The sequence below is a fragment of the Brachyhypopomus gauderio genome, chromosome 4 (assembly GCF_052324685.1).
Source record: "Brachyhypopomus gauderio isolate BG-103 chromosome 4, BGAUD_0.2, whole genome shotgun sequence".
Classification (NCBI taxonomy): Eukaryota; Metazoa; Chordata; class Actinopteri; order Gymnotiformes; family Hypopomidae; genus Brachyhypopomus; species Brachyhypopomus gauderio.
The window spans coordinates 3,132,056-3,145,008 of NC_135214.1; the positions used below are offsets into that span (position 1 = coordinate 3,132,056).

At 46.2% G+C, this 12,953-nt stretch overlaps 1 protein-coding gene across 2 annotated transcripts in view; it reads left to right on the plus strand.

The window, feature by feature from the left end:
* dachd (dachshund d) overlaps positions 1-12,953 on the plus strand; it is a 79,864-nt gene that overhangs the window by 33,828 nt on the left and 33,083 nt on the right. For both annotated transcript variants that reach the window (XM_077001536.1, XM_077001535.1), the window contains exon 3: positions 2,578-2,736. In XM_077001536.1, coding sequence (XP_076857651.1) covers positions 2,578-2,736 — 159 coding nt within the window. The remainder of the gene's footprint in view (positions 1-2,577; positions 2,737-12,953) is intronic.

Sequence of the window (12,953 nt, forward strand, 5' to 3'; positions counted from 1 at the left end):
CAGAATTTTAAAAACAACCTGAAGCTGATTTGCTGATTTCAGTTTATTTATCCCCTCCCTTCCTCTGCATTTTGTTTTATCTTGTGATGCATATCATTTAGAAAACAGTTGACTCCCATTATACATAAATGAAAGCTGACCTTCAGTTAGGCTGGAGGCCACATCCATTATGTGAAGTGGTAGCTCCATGGGCCGTCCCTCGCCCTGGGCCGCAGGGCATGCATATGGAGCAGTGGCGGGCGGCAGCAAACGAGAGTGCCCGCTCCGACACCTTGTATACTGTACGTCAATATGGTCCTGATGTACTCTAAAATGCAAACAAGGCCCGGGAAATGAGATGCACCCTCGGCCTGCGTTGTACGTGCTGCCCGCCACCATCTGCCTATCAGCTGCTGGTGAAGCAGGGCGCGTACTAATGCCACATGTTCGATTTCTCTTTGCACACTCCCACCCTCACCCTCCCTCCACCCGCCACCCTCCCGCAGCCCCAATCACCCCCAGCCCCCCCGGGCCCGTGTGCGCCGTCTGTGGGTGCAGCAGTGCTAATGGCTCCACTCCAGTCATGTCAGTGAGACGTGGCAGCTAAGTGCTGACGAATTTACCAGCCGTCTGCGATGGCACGGGCCCCGCCGGTCCCGTTAAACACCAGTATTAGGCTGCACCGTAGCCTTGAAATTTTAACGGCACCTTTAGGGTGAACTGAAACATGAATGCACGCCTTACGGTTATTTTGTGTTTTTTAATAAATGCAACTGCACAAAGAGTATTTAATGATCTTTTTCTGAGTTACATCGCAGCCATGCAGACGTGAAGTGGACTCCAGTGAACACTAGAGAGTGTCTTTCAACACTGGCACGCTCGTTAATTTTATGACACAAACTAGCGAAACTGGGTGTCGCACAGCATCCGTGAAGCTCCCCTCCGCGCCCCACTGGCCGTCTCTCCCTCACACGGGGCACCATTGTGGTGTGAGCACGTTCGAGCGTTCAACATTACATTTGCTCCGGATAAAGGGACGCAGAAATTCCCCGTGCTGAGTGAACACCCACTAGCGGAAGCACCGCTAGGTTCATCCATTCACATCATTTCATTAATCTCAATTTATGAGTTCTGAGCTTCTTTCATGACGTCCTCTTTCAGCCTGTGGCAGTGGTTCAGGTGTATCAGAAATGACAAAGTGACAGTGAGTCGGGCCGCTCCTCAGTCTTCTCCCGTGCCCCTGCTTTCTTTTGACACGCATTATGCACAGTGGAGCCAACTTATTACTGCAGCTGCAGACAGACGCATTAGAATCACAATGTCCCTTCTCTCTTTCAAAGTTTCAGTGCTAGCGTGAGCACATTTGACATGTATATCACAGAATTCATTCGCAAAGTTATGTTCCGTGCTGGCTTGTGTGTGTGTGTGTGTGTGTGTGTGTGTGTGTGTGTGTGTGTGTGCGTGTGCGTGTGTGTTCATGTGACATGTGTATTTGTTTAGCATCAGAGGCTTCCCACTGATGCAGCCTGTTTGTTTTCACTTTGTCATACATCTCCAACCCGGTTATTTACAAACAGAAACCATGGCAACATGTCAGTTCTGATACGTTACCCTGGCTCCATCTGTCACCATCAAAACACTCTGGCGTCAGGGCTGTTGGTGGGCAAACAGAGAGAGCACACACTCACGAGAGAACTAAGAGATGATGTCGATGACAGTCAGATTTGCAGATGAAAACATGCCGTCAGCATGAGGACCCAGGTGTGTAATAGGAAACAGCAAAGCTACCCACACTGAGGGGAGTGTTAATGTTACACTCTCGCTCCAGTGACACCAGGTTCCTCAATCCACTGAGAGTGATTTGGTGAATACGGTGTTGAAGAATGGAAACACAATGTGCTGGATTTACTGCTTCACAGAAGATCTGTCTTGGTTATCAGAATCTGGGTGTTGCATAAGTGCAGATGAAAAGTACCTGTTTAAATATCTATTGGTAAACTTTTCACCTGAAGATGAAGCTAGGTGCACACAGTTATTCTTCTATGCAGGTATGGCTAAACTGCTTTATTAACAATCCTGCTACTCAGAAACTTATGGTGACAAGCAGAACTTCATGAGGTTCTTTAATACCCACAGCTCCTGACTCCTCCCCCTGCTCCTGACTCCTCCCCTACTGCTGACCCTTCCCCCTGCTCCTGACTCCTCCCCTTGTTCCTGACTCCACCCCTACTCCTGACCCTTCTACCTGCTCCTGACCCTTCCCCCTGCTCCTGACTCCTCCCCTTGTTCCTGACTCCTCCTCTGCGCCTGACTCCACCCCTGCTCCTGACTCCTCCCCTTGTTCCTGACTCCTCCCCTACTCCTGACCCTTCTCCCTGCTCCTGACCCTTCCCCCTGCTCCTGACTCCTCCCCTTGTTCCTGACTCCTCCCCTTGTTCCTGACTCCTCCCCTGCGCCTGACTCCACCCCTGCTCCTGACTCCACCCCTGCTCCTTACACTCTCCCCTACACCTGACCCCTCCCCCTGCTCCCGACTTCTCCCCTTTCTCCTGACTCCGCCCCGGTATCCTTACTCCACCCCCTGTTCTTTCCCCTCAGGCCTCACGGCAGCAGCAGCGGCAGCAGCAGCGGCCACCAACGCCGCGCTGGCCGAGGCCATGAAGGTCAAGAAGATCAAGCTGGAGGTGATGAGCAGCTACCACAACAGTGCCCAGCATGGCGCTGACTCTGAGAACGGAGACCTCAGCTCCAGCGTGGGTACGTCACGCCCCAGCACAAACACACCCACGCCAACCAACACGCCACCATGTAGCTCCATCTGAAGCTTGGTAGTGCGTTCACCTGTTGACACAGCTGCACACGCTGATGCAGTCTCCATTAGGGCTGCCTTCACCACCCCGAAACCATCGCTGTGTTTCTGATCACGGACATGTAATGAAATGTAATGTCAGTATTAAAAAAATCTATTTATTTTGTTGTTTAAAACCATAATTACCAGGTAGAGCACTTTTAAAATACCAGCGCATTAAACAGAGCCATGAGCGCTTAGCTAATAGCTATTAAGTGAGCCGCTAATTCAATTTGGAGAAGAAAATTGGTTTTGAATGTTCCCCATTTCAATTAATCGTTTTTGAGATGCGTTTAGATCTTTCTCCTTTTCCCCCTCTTCCTTTTACAACATTACTTTATCCATTTCTTTGTGGAAATCATGCCATGGTGTAAAACCACAAATCGATCACAAATGATACCCTTAATCCCTGAGCAGAATCACATGTGGGATTCCGGGCTGAATATATCTGCCATGTGTTTTGGATTCCCCCAGCTGCAGTTGACACCGTGCATTGCGGGACCAAACAGGATGTGTCCTGAGCAGATTTAACAAAAGGGGATGCGGTGCCTGTGAGGTCATCAGTCGCCAGCTAACAGTGCGAAGGGGGGGGGGCTCCGAGGTCACTGAAATAGAGATAAATGCGAATCGGAATAGGCAAGGCTGTGGCAATGAAGCTAATAAGAAACTGTTTTTATCTTTTTACAATTTAAATTGTAACCTTGAGCACGCCTGCTCCCAGAAGAATAATAATTCGGTTGCCCGGCCGAGGGGTGGGGAGGAGTGGGTGTGTGTGTGGGGGGTGCAAGGCGAGAGGCATTAGCCACTGTGAGTAAAATATATGGCAGCGACGCCTCTCCAGCCCATCCACAATCAATTGGATTCTTTTACTTTAATATTTACCCGCAGCGATGAGATGCTAGTCTGCATGGTGATGAACAGTCCGCCTCTGGCGTCTGAAGGTGACCCGTCACTGCGTATGGACAAATCTCTCGCTTGCAGAAATGTAGAAAATAAATCATTAAAGGCGGGACGGCCTCTCATTCCCGGATTTAAATCACCCCCCCCCCCCCCCCCCCCCCACACACACACACCCCGGATTTATGATTTGAATTAATGCTTCGTTTGGTCAAAGCAATAGTGTCCGGGACGAACAAGGCTTGGTACTGAAGCCATCCTAATATTGATTGCTGGATGTCTGTGCAATCTCTTGTTTATATCAAGCACTCTCTTCTGACAGGACAGCCAATAGGAGTCATGTGGATGATAAGAAGGGAAAATATGTCTGTCTTTGTTCAGCTGGCCGGGCGGGAGCAGGAGCCCCTGGTTCGGCCTTTAATTGCGATATAAATTAGGTTTTTAAGTGAAACGGACAGTGTTTTCCATTCTTGTCTCCCACCGTGTTTCTTCACTGCACAAGATCATTACTGCATTAAAACAAAAAGGTCATTCTGTGAGAGGTGGGAGAAACCGTGCACCGCAACACATTAGAAAGAGGAAGAGGACGGAAGCCCCCCCCCCCAAAAAAAAAGAGTTCAAACACACTCTACAGCTGTCTGAGCAGGCCATTGATTTGCGTTTGTGATTTCTAGGCTCTGAATACCTAATATGTCCTGCTTTGAAGTGCTTTGTGCAACTGAAATGCGGGGCCCTAAATCACGGTGCAGTAACAGCAGTGACTACAGTAGTGGTGAGCTCCACCCCACGGCAGCTGTAATGGCCCCTGCAGGGCGGTGTGGGTCGGCACATGACTGCTTTCTGCTGCTCCCTTTAACCTTTATGGTGGCGCTTTTCTATCGAGTCACATGAAGTGACCTGAAGCACAAATTATTTTCTGCATCCATATAGCAGTGTTAATGTAATAGATCTCCAGTAATAATGATGATCCCAGTATCGGTAGCAATACGTTATTGCACGGCCAAGTGGGCACTGGTATTATGGAGCCCCATTCAGCTGGCATGTGCCACGGGGGAGATGGAGGCTTTGGGTGTAGATTCTCTGTGTTGACTGGGTCTTGTCTGAGAAGCACGCTAAGGCACCATGTGAAGGACATCCCACTCACCTCTGGACTTGCCTGTGTTGTCTTTGTGTTGATGTAAATTGAACAGGCTAATGTTCCATGCCTGCATTAAATATTCAACACAATAACCATCTCCTTTGCATTGGTATTGTTAATTGTAACAAAAAATAGAGAGAGAGAAAGAGAGAGAGAGAGAGAGAGAGAGAGAACATGTCCAATGAGAACCAAAAAGCCAAACATCCTGAGTGATTCAACTGAGTACCCCCCCCCCCCCGTTTCTTAACAAGGGGGGGGGGGTTCCTCAATGTACAATGTGGATTGTTCCATAGACTCACAGGAAATGCCACAATTACAGATCACTAACCAAGCAAAACATGTGCGACATGTTGCCCGGGAGACAAATAAACAGAAGTCCATTCCTGTCCATTGAGTTGACCTGAAGCAGAACTTTCATCATCCACTGGAGATCTCCTGTCAGCTGCCCTGCTAACCAACACCTGCCCATTTTCATCACAGGAACTGCTTTTTAAGTGGAAGGAGAGAAAAAAGAACGAATCCGAAAAACCTGCTGATACATTTGGAGGCTGTGGGCTCAGGAAAAGGAAAGGGGAGGTGAAGTGAGAACCTCTCGCCGTGGCAACTGGGTGCCATTCTGTTGCTGATTCCTCGCTATGGCAACGTTAATGGACCTTAAATCCTTCCCATAATTAGATGGGGGAATTGTGCGTATCACCAACCAGATGATGCAGCCGTAATGAAATAAGCGACGCAACCTTAAAGGCTCGCGAGCGCGGTGGTTGTTTGCGTGCCGACGTTGCTCGCGCAGCGTCCGCGCAGCTCGGACCTGGCTCGACCTCGACGCTGGGTCGTCAGGGGGGCGGGGAGAGAGGCGGGCACCGTGGGCATGGTGACAGGTGTCCATGGCATGGGTGGAATTAAAAGAGAAGTGATGGGGAGATGGGGGGGCGGCCTGCCTCCCCAGCGGTGGGGTCGAGCGTACTAATTCCACCAGGCTCCTCCTGGCAGAGAAGGCCGGGAGTCCAAAGATGGATCAGCAGGACCACAGCTGTAAGCATGGAGGAGCTAATTGGTCCTTATCTTGCTGTCCCATTCATCTTCATTTTTTACCAATTACCCAGCATTATCTGTGTTCTCGGCTGGATATGGGAGTTAATCCTTTTTGGTTAAGCCGCTGGTGCAGCTCGCAAATTTCCACTGGTGGAGGGGGTGAAGAAGTCAGGGCAAAATAAATACACACACGCACACAACACACACACACACACACACACACACACACGCAGAATGAAAAGAAAACAAACTCGGGGAAACTTCCCATCTTTGGACCCAGGGAGGAATCAACAGGAAGTGACATCACATGGAGGAATAAGAGAATGAGAGCAAGACAAGAGAAAGAGCAAGTGAGAAAAAAAAATGAAAACAGGGCAGAGGAGAATCAATTATTGGTGTTATAATTCAAGCTCTTGTTTGCAAACGTGGCTGTGCCATTGATTAAGTTGTTCCCGTTGCTCTTGCTGTTATTGACCTGTTAAAACCATATTTTCTTCTCATCAATGGTCTCAGATTTGTGGTCGCACCAATAGCGGCGTTTAAAAGCTTGCATTAATTATTCACCACCTGCCAAAACGGAGTGTTAGTCCGTAGAGGCTGGGTTTGTTGTTGTGTGTTTCCCCAAGAGAAAACGAGCGTGCAGTTGAGGTTCAAACACACCAACATTCTGGGATTGGTGCCCAAGCAATTGCTTCTTGATACGAAGGCAAATTAAAAACTAGGAGAGCCGTACAGTCCTTGCTGCGTTGTCATATATAATCTCATCAGGGCATCACCATGTCAGCCACTTTTTTGCCAGCTGTGCTGACAGGCAGCAGAAGGCGACTGCGTTTGAGGTCTCCGTGACTTAAGAATGAGTCGCGTCTCATTCAGTGCAGAGTCAAACTAAAAGCACGCGAACTCCAAAACGAACATCTTTACGGCGGCCACGTGCTTCATGTGGTGGTGGAGCAATGGTCTATCACATATGTCGAGCCTTTTAGCATATAGTGCGCAAGCTAACCACGCAGCCTTGCCTTAAAATAGCTCCCCACAGAGGGTGGATTGAGTGAGCCATGCGTCCTGCTCTTTGATAGGGATCTGTTTGGTCACACACAGCACCAGCTGTCATCTCAGCCTCCACTGCTGTGATTTAATTAGTCTGTTTATGTCGTTTCTAATAATAAATCCTGCTCTGTGAACGGACAAATCCAGCAAGGTTTGCTCTTTGGGTGTTGTTTTGTTTTTGTTTTTTCCTCTGGCTTGTGGTCTTGCGCGGCTAAACGCGAGCGATCGCTTTTCTCAGTTTCTTTGTCGTTTTCTCTCTCACTTGTTTTTTTCCCCCATCTCTCCCTCTCTCCCTCTCTCCCACCCTTTGTCATTTAACAAGAGCTGTTGAGAAAATGACCCACCCAGCGGCCACACGGTGAAAACATGCCCGCCGCACCCCGGCCAGCTCCGAGCCACGCCGGCACAGACCGGCACAATGACTCATTCCACCTTTACACAAGTAACCTGGCCACTGTTTACTGTACTCATTACGCCCTTTTGCAAAAGAATATTTTCTCCAAAACACACAAGCACCTCACCTGGCTTGGTTTACATTCCTCAGTGATGTTTTGTCTAGGTGCAAACATCTGCTGGGCTCATCCTGCAGACGAGGCAAGGCATTCGAGTGAGCTGGGAACCTGGGCTTAGAGGCAGGCTTGGCTCTGGTGAGAGATGGGCCCTCTCCAGGGACCGGTCCTCCCAGTACCTCTATTAGTGTGTGGAGCTCCTGGGAGGAAGGTGACAGATAAGTGGAGAGTGCCACACATTTTAATAGAATTGCAAAAGATAACTCGATAATCACTCCTTCTATTTATTTATTTATTTGTTTTAATGAAGTCATTGCTTCTAATTCCGGCTGCATCAACAGTTAAGCATCAGCAAAAAATTGAATATGCATGAGTTGTTGTGGGGGCGGGTGGGGTGTAGGGGTGGGTGGGGACTGATTTACACAGATGCCTACAACTGCAGAAATAGATTACAAAATAGGAATTGATTAAACATTATTTTCTGTAATGATCCATATCAAGCTCGATCATTGCTGAACACTCCACAGCTGTAGCATTATTAGGCCTGTTGCTGTGCGGAGCAAGGGACGTAAAAACAGAGCTAGGCAAATATTTGTATCGCTGTCTCATCTGCTTACTTCAGGAGGCCAGGGTTTCAAAACACGGGACCAGTTTACTTGTCAGCCGTCATCAGCATTAGAACTCATTCTTCATTAATGGAATAAATGAACCTGGAGCTGTTAGCATCAGTGGCGAGACCTGCGTTCGTGTGTCCCTCTTTACTAATCTTTGTCAGGTTGCATTTATAAGTGGAATTGAGTGACCTTTGGAGGCAAAGATAGGAGTGAAGAGATGAGCGCAATTTGAAAAGACAGTGTCACTTGGCATAAATGTGATACATGTAATAAATGACATTCAACCTTTCACAGACGATAAGCTTGTGCAGCCTGTAAGGTAAAAAAAAAAACGCGCGTGCCGTTTCCGCCGTTTTGAATGTTCTTCCGATAAGTCGTCCCACAACAGTCAGGCACGGAGAGCCCAAAACAAGCGAGAGAAAACGCTACCGGCGTGCCACAACCGTGACCACAAAGAGCAGGCGGTGTGATAAAGCGCCACGCGAACACTGACGCGATTAGCGCAGCGATAACGCTCCGACAATTATAACGTGAGGGATGTAGGTGCAGCGCTTATCCTGCGGAGGCATCTGTCATGCGCGGAGCTCCATTAACCCTGGCCGGACGCGTGCACCCGCACGAGCGCGTACGCTGCACAGTGCCGCGCCTCCTGTTACACCGCCATCGGGGGTATGCTGCCCGAGACAATGGCCTGTCAGAGTTTAGAGTTATGCAGGAAGAGCTGCTGGGGTGGGGGGGTGGGGGGGGGGGGGGGGGGGGGGGGGGGGGCTACACATGCCAGGCTTTGTCCTGACAGACGTCTAAACTATGGATTGTTAAACATCGACATGCATCATGACTTTTACCATAATGCTTCAAAAGAAAAAAAAAAACCTGTTGTTCACTGTACTTAAGCAATCCACTTCAAATCGAATAACGTTCTTATTAATTAATCTGTAAACAAACATATAATGAATCAAAAAAACAAACAAATATACTCTAAGGCTATGTGACACGTATCCCCCCCCAGAAAGAATTTCACCATGACAGAGCAGAGCTTGGGCACTGCGTTGCTGATTTAGTAATTAGAACAGATGAGACAAGGGTTGAGCGTCAGTGCCTGAAAGCACCCCCCCCCCCCCCCCCCCACCACGCCACATGATGGATAACACCATTCAGTATATTTCATCTCAGAGTCCCCAGTCAAATGACAACTGCCTGCCACTGACTGAAAGCAATCTTTTTAAAAGGGACCCTTTGCTAAGTATCAGATGGGGATGATTCTTCCCTCTGCTTGGGTGTCACAGACCCTGGGGAGGAGAGTTATTGATCGGTCGTGAATATATTGTGCTTTCAGTGGAAACATCTGCTAGTAATGCCTCCCTGCCTTTTTGCAGTGCTGCAGTTTATTGAGAATGATATGGGACGGTTTTAAACTGAAACCGATTCAGGTCGGGCTTGGGAGCGCTCACAGTAATGTATCCTGAAGGCCCATGTCTGGGCATCTTTGACCATGTGGATAATTATGTTAACCAGATCACGTTCCATCTCCATGTGCAGTAATATATGCCTGAAATCTGACTGTTGTTCTAAATCAGAATTAAAAGAACTGAATTGAAATAAAAACCGATTAATATGTACGATTATTTTGTATAGCCACCTAAAATGTGTTGTACAATTAATGTAAGTCCATTTCCTGAAGAGTGGAATTCAGTGTGGAATTATTGGAATTTTTACACCATTTACATTTTTTCTGATGTAAATATCGGTGTTTTATGGCAATGTATATCATCCAAAATGTGTGTAGTGAGTAAGGCGAATACCACATCCTTTATTAATGGCCAAGCTGTGTAACAGGTAGTGTTAGCTGAAGAAAACCACTCCACCATATGCGAGGAACTGCTGCTGGGGCCTCGTCCTTCTGCAGAGAAAAAAACTCCTAGTAAACCAATGATGTGTCTCCTCTGTAATCCCCGCCACATGCTTGCTTTGATGGTTCTGGGGGCTGCTGGAATTATGCTACCTCATCAAACCAGAGATGTTTTGTTGTTGTTACTTTTTACGCTCCCTGTCCTCGCAAGTGTGTTACTGATGTGCCCCCCCCCCCCCCCCCACCCCCTATGTCCTCTGGTTCTTGTTAAGACCTCTTACATCAGATCAGCAGTAGGAAATCTTGCATGTTAAAGTTTTTCTTACTCTGTCAACATCCGAAATTTCCCGTGGCTCTAGGAATTACTGCTGCCAGGAAGCATTTGTGAATTACATGTGTTTGAAATTATGTTTTACAGGTGTGTTTTTAGATCTTAATTACAAAATGCAAGCATTATTATTATTATTATTATTATTATTATTATTATTATTATTATTATTATTAGTGTAAATATATGTAATGGGGAAAGCTTTCAAGACTCAGTGAGTGACACTGGGAGACTGTGGGTGGATACATCAAAGTGAAGGACCTCCCCCTCCTCTTCCTCAGTCCCTAATGAGTTACTGGGTTTAGCAGCCTTGACTGTCTACGCCATCTGTGAATAAGACAACAATCTCAGGCCCTGCCAGCATGCCAGACTCCTCTCCGTCTAGGAAGGGCTTGGTGCTAATAGTAACCCTGTCCAATAGTAACTGTCATGCTTGATATACTAGTTTTAATAACTGGAAATGATATGTAGTATCCCAGTCAGAATGTTTTTAACAATATTCCAAAAAGCATTTAACAATGTTTGGTTTCTGCTTTTAGAATGAAAAGCTTGTTCTTCGGTTTTCCAGTGCCTGAAACCCCAAATTAACACAGTGCACTTGATAAGCTAAGGCCAAAGACCTGGCCTCACCTTTGAGGGAAAGGTCTAATCGAGATGTTGGGTTTTATGAGCATTGCTAATGCAGCCTAGCTGTGAGAGACACTGGTACGAAGATCCACGCCCAACTTCCAACCCAGTAGCCAACTAGCTTGTGTCGCAGACCACAAAGCTAAATTAAACTCTCACGTCGCCTTCACAGTCAGTTCAAACGGGCGAGGGCTGTTCCCTCAAATCCCCCGGACCTGCGGGGAGCGTGTTTGTTTAGCTGCCGTGCTTTTGCGACGTATCGTTCCGTCGCGGTGCACTCACAAACAAAGACAGATAGGCTGGAAACAAGTCATTTAATTAGCGTTGGATGCACCATTCCTGACTGCAGTGACCAATTATGCATTCCACAGGCATGCGCCGGTGCCGTTCTGCGGGAAGGGAGCAAATCTGACCGGGTCCGAGCTTATACAGTACGTCTTTCCCCTTCCATTTAAGGGAAGGTAAATAGCAGAGACAGACAGCTTCATTAGACAGCATCTGAGGAGCAGGCAGAGGCGTCTTGTCGCTTAAATAGCGGGCTTTTACTGGAGGGCTGAGCAGTGACCTCGGATCAATTACAGCTGACATTATTGTTTGTCGTGAGCTCTTGCAGGATCGAGGAGGGGAGACAGGCTGGGGCCGAGCTCCGGCGCAAAATGCAATTTCTCTCCTCTTTTGCCTTCATTCCACAAACAATAAATCACTCAGTTGAAGAGATAATAAAGTGCCAAGTAGGAACTGGTTTAATTTTTGTCAAGGGAAATCTTCCTTCCTCGCCAGGATAATGTAGAAAGAGGAGCGCTCGAGGCTGGAGGGCAGGGACTAACACGGCTGTGAAGACTGTGTGTATTTTACCCACAATCCTCCTGCTTTATTGCGCCGTTGCTCATCATGTTAACCACCACTGACTGTTGTGATGACTGCCATAATAATAGATTGCTTCAGATTACCACATTGTTTAACATGATATGTAATATAAATATATTTTTTATATACCTGGGGTAAAGATTTTGCAGTCAAACGTATGTTGAATTTGTCAAGAGAGAGAGCTAAAAAGAAGTGCTCGTGTGAAGTGTAAATAGAATGGCTTTAGTGGCTATCACTGCTGGAAAAAGATACTGAGACAAACAAACCTAAGACTTCACAACAAAGTCAACAACAAATGCTTCACTCTTGCTTTCTTCATTAGTTTTTTGGTAATTTCACACACACACACACACACACACACAGTTGTTTTCGTCAGCATAAAAATCCTGTACACTCAGTTAGTTCAAATGAACTTTAAAGCTTTTAGCTGAGATTTCAAAGCGTTGCATCTAAATAGGGGATGTATCATTTTCCAACATAATATCACCGGGATGTTTCATATGTTCTAAGCTATGTTCAAATTCATCATTGTCTCCAAACAACAACTTCTTGGGCTCATCGACAATCAGTAATAATTACATGTTACCAGGCAACCGTAGAAAAAAGCTTAGTCATTTTTAGGACAAAAAAATAATAGTAGAAAAATAGATAACTGATATGGCATAAACCTTATTTACAACCAGTAGTAATTAAGTTATGTTATTAAAGTGTTTTGATCATGTGGAATAGTTTTTTCCTCAGTCACTTCCTTGATGTTTATATACTTTTATAAGAGTATTTATCTCTCTGCCTTTTAGACATTGTGCTGAATTAAATTTGCTGCTCACTTTACAAAAGCTTCTCCATTTTAAACCTTTGTTCATTACAGCGCTGTGATCACACATTCATTTGTAATTCAAGATTCATTTACAATTCATTCATCCATTCACTGATGCCTATTTCTAGTAGACAAAACATTTGGAGATAAACAAAATATAGCATACCAGCAAAGTCTTTAAATTGCAAAGTATAAATGCATTTAATTAATTTGTAATAATAGATTATATTGTCTATGATATCAGTTTGAATAATCAAAAGAACTTTGTATGATTTTCAATGACAAAGTACAAAGAATATATAGAGCTCTACATTAACTCTATACGTTAATAATAATAATAATAATAATAATAATAATAATAATAATAATAAATATTATGCATGTTTATATCCACCTATATA